Consider the following 3,470-nt stretch of genomic DNA (forward strand, 5'->3'; position numbering starts at 1 on the left):
CCCTTATGACGACTCCTTGGGAAGTGATCATTTACCCATCTGTCTTTCTTATACATGCAACATCGTTTCGGACCCTCCACCTCCAAAATTTAACTATAAGAAAGCATATTGGGGATCCTTCTCAAGGATCGCCTAGTTAGATATATCTGGGGAGACCATAGATGTTAACGTCGAAAATTTAACCAGATCCATATTACACGCGGCTGAGGCTGCTATTTCCAAGACTCCTACAGTTCATGCGAAGCATATAGCACTTTGGTGGACACCGGATTGCCGACAAGCATCAAGGAAACGCAATAGGAGATACGGGATTTTTGATAGTCAGCCCACTGAGGAAAATTTTATTGCTTACAAACATGCACGGACTGAGGCAAGGAAAATAATAAGAAGGGCCAAACGTGACTCCTTGCGGTACTTTCTGACCACGGTGACTCGTACTACACCACTAAGTAAGGCCTGGTCCACTATAAGAATAATAAATATTAGGGGCCCATACTTCCCTGTGACCACCCTGCAGGTGAACAACACCATCTATGACGATCCCGTGGACGTTGCTAGCATCCTCGCCAGGAGTTTTTCTCATGTAAGTAGCTCAGCCAGTTATGACCAGCGTTTCCAACATCATAAACGCTTGGCTGAGCTACAGATATTAGAGCTCGAGGAGACTTAGAACGTTCCTCGTGATCTACGGTCGTCTCTTTCTCGGAAAAAAATCAGTAAATCTTCTGTGGCAAGGTCAGTGGACCTGACACTGCCAACCGTCCCAGTCGCCTTGAAGAGAAAGTGGTGGCGCGTTTGCGGCTTAATGCCACCATTTTAACTTATATGAAGCCTTATATGGAAAGACGCTTCCCACCGCAATGTGACATCTGTGATGCGGTGTTATCTGTCAGTCATATCATCCTGCGCTGTGGGCGATTCATTCGTGAACGTGCTTCCCTTATAAATTACTGCGGCGCAGCAGAGGTCCCCTTCACCCTTTCCACCATCCTGGGTGATGGGGACATTGTTATGACATAAATTGATGGCTTTCTTGAGAGAGACTGGATTGATCAGAGTGATGTGACTTTTTTAGTATATGGTTTTGGTTTATATCAATTGTAAATATGTAAATATTATACTGTTAATTAGGGTTGACAGTTGACATATATGAAATAGTTCCTGCTTACGACTAATCTATTTCCAATATAGATGTCCCTTACATTAAACCCGGTTCCTCGCCTGACAGTCACCAGCTGATGAGTACAAGTGTGTAATATAGAGAGGTATTGGGCACTTGCAGTCGATGGTGGTTTGTTGGGCGAGGTTCTTCACTTTTTGTACAGATTATGTAAATACATTATACAATCTTGATTAAGTTGTCCTAATTAGGACCGACAGCTGACGTATATGGAAATGTTCCTAACTCGTCTGGTTACCTTTCATATATTGATGTCCCTTACATTAGGTTGTGCCTCGACTGACAATCCCAAGGTGATGAGTGCAGGTATGTAATGTAGAAAGGCATTACATATCTGCAGTCGATGATGTTCTCTTGGTCGAGGTATTTTTACCATTAGGGTTGGTTTAGGTATTTGTCTCTTTAGGATTTAGTATAGGTTAGCGATTTGTCTGTTAGGTAATCAGTTTTAGAGTCTTTAGATTATTCATATATATATATATATATATATATATATATATATATATATATATATATATATATATATATATATATATATATATAAGAAATGTAAGGTCTAAAAATATAAAAACAAAAAATAAATAAAAATACAAAAAAATAAAAAATAATTTAAAAATTATTATACATGTACGTGTGCATGAAAGTGTGTATGTATATCTGCATGGATGTGTGTGTGTGTGTGTGTGTGTGTGCGCATGTATATATATATATATATATATATATATATATATATATAATATGTTTGTATATGTATATGTATATATGTGTATACAGTATGTATATACATAATTATATATGGCCTTAATGACCAGGGGCTTTGGCTCCAATAGTCGATAGGCCAAAAGAAAAAAAAAAAGAAATGGACTACTTGAGAGAGCGACGAGTCATGACAGAGCACGGACGTGCCAATCTTGCTCCTGCTTCAACCTCTCCTGCTGCTGCTCACAACCCGTTGAGGGAGGCAGACTGCAGGCCTCGGCCTTCTATGGCCCAGTCGAAGATCAGAGGCGCCAAGGTGTGGTTTAACGTTCGGGCGGAGTATGGTTTTATTAAACGCCAGGACACTGACCTTGATATTTTCGTTCACCGTCAGACGATCGTTAAACCAAATCCACGGCATCTCCAGCGATCCCTCGGCAATGACCAGACGGTGGAGTTTTCTTTCTCCGGAACGCCCAAGGGTCCTGAGGCTAGGGACGTTATGGGACCGGCAGGGGCTGCTGTGCAGGGCTCGGCCTATGCACGGCGGAGTCCCACCGTTTGGCAGTGCCAGCCCTGGGATCAGGGGAGGTAAGCACCATCGTCGAGAGTTGCATCGCGGCAGCGAAGGCTTTTTGTGGGGGTGATTAGGGGGCCCTGCATGTTCTCCTTCCTAAAAGGGGCCCTGCATGTTCTCCTTCCTAAGCTCTTCAAGGAGAATGGGCTGCCTAACCTAATTATCCCCGAGTGCTTCATCCGTGATGTGCCCACAGTCCCACGCTGGCGGGAGTGCAGGGCCCATGCTTCGAGATCCGTCGCACCCCGATCTACGCCACGGAAAAAGCTGAGGCTGGATGCCCCCCTTAACTGTAGGACAGCGTGATGACAATGGGTCTGTAATCAGAGGGATCAGAGGAACATCCTTTCTTTGGAATTGGGTGGATGTTGGCTTCTTTCCAAGAATCAGGAAATGAAGATGTATGTATGTACAGACTGAATAATTTAGCTTCAACAGGAGCACATTGTGGGGAACACTTTTCCAAAACTATTAAAGGAATCCCATCTGGACTTGGAGCTTTGTTGGGTGGTAAATTGTCTAGGATAAATTTTACGTATCTAGTCTGTATCTTCAGTGGAACAATTTTGGGAATGTTTTGACTGACATCCTCTAAGGTAGAGTTTCTGGCAGACATACTTGCCAGGATGTTAGCTTGTCCATGAGGGTCATTTACAGTGTTTCCATCTGAAGATTTTAGTGGGGGAATGGGTGATGACTTTGTTAAAGTTACTATTGAAAGAACTGACAGCTGACCAGAATATTCGACTGTCATTAGGATTACTTACGGTAATAGTCTGGATACTTCGCTGTGAAAAAAGTTTGATTTGGTGAGATTTATTACTGGTTTCTAGCAATTTTAAAGTAGCTGAAGGATTCGGTAGTTTTGGCTTCAAGTAATAGTTTTATACAGGTACAATATTAAAGACTGGGTCATTACTCTGGCACAGTCGCCGTTGAAACATTTTGGGGAGTCCGATCTTTTAGTAAATTGTTGACTGAGTATGAACAATTCTATACTTACTTGTATTAGGT

The 3,470-nt window shown here is 42.3% G+C and overlaps 1 protein-coding gene across 1 annotated transcript; it reads left to right on the forward strand.

Moving 5' to 3' along the window:
• The first annotated feature begins 2,066 nt into the window (after positions 1 to 2,066).
• LOC145412173 (Y-box factor homolog) lies at positions 2,067 to 2,746 on the forward strand. Its single transcript, XM_080282105.1, has 2 exons — positions 2,067 to 2,470; positions 2,653 to 2,746. Exons 1-2 carry the CDS (start codon positions 2,067 to 2,069, stop codon positions 2,744 to 2,746), a joined length of 498 nt encoding a protein of 165 aa, XP_080138231.1.
• The last annotated feature ends 724 nt before the right edge of the window (positions 2,747 to 3,470 follow it).

The sequence above is a fragment of the Coenobita brevimanus genome, chromosome 92, assembly GCF_032717465.1.
Source record: "Coenobita brevimanus isolate Jiangsu-jjx chromosome 92, ASM3271746v2, whole genome shotgun sequence".
Lineage (NCBI taxonomy): Eukaryota > Metazoa > Arthropoda > Malacostraca > Decapoda > Coenobitidae > Coenobita > Coenobita brevimanus.

What these genes read in the sequence shown, in the direction of transcription:
- LOC145412173 (XM_080282105.1), top strand. Translation starts at nt 2,067, where the DNA reads ATGACAGAGCACGGACGTGCCAATCTTGCTCCTGCTTCAACCTCTCCT. An exon ending in CAGCCCTGGGATCAGGGGAG is followed by an intron (nt 2,471 to 2,652) that starts GTAAGCACCATC and finishes ATGTGCCCACAG; the next exon opens with TCCCACGCTGGCGGGAGTGC.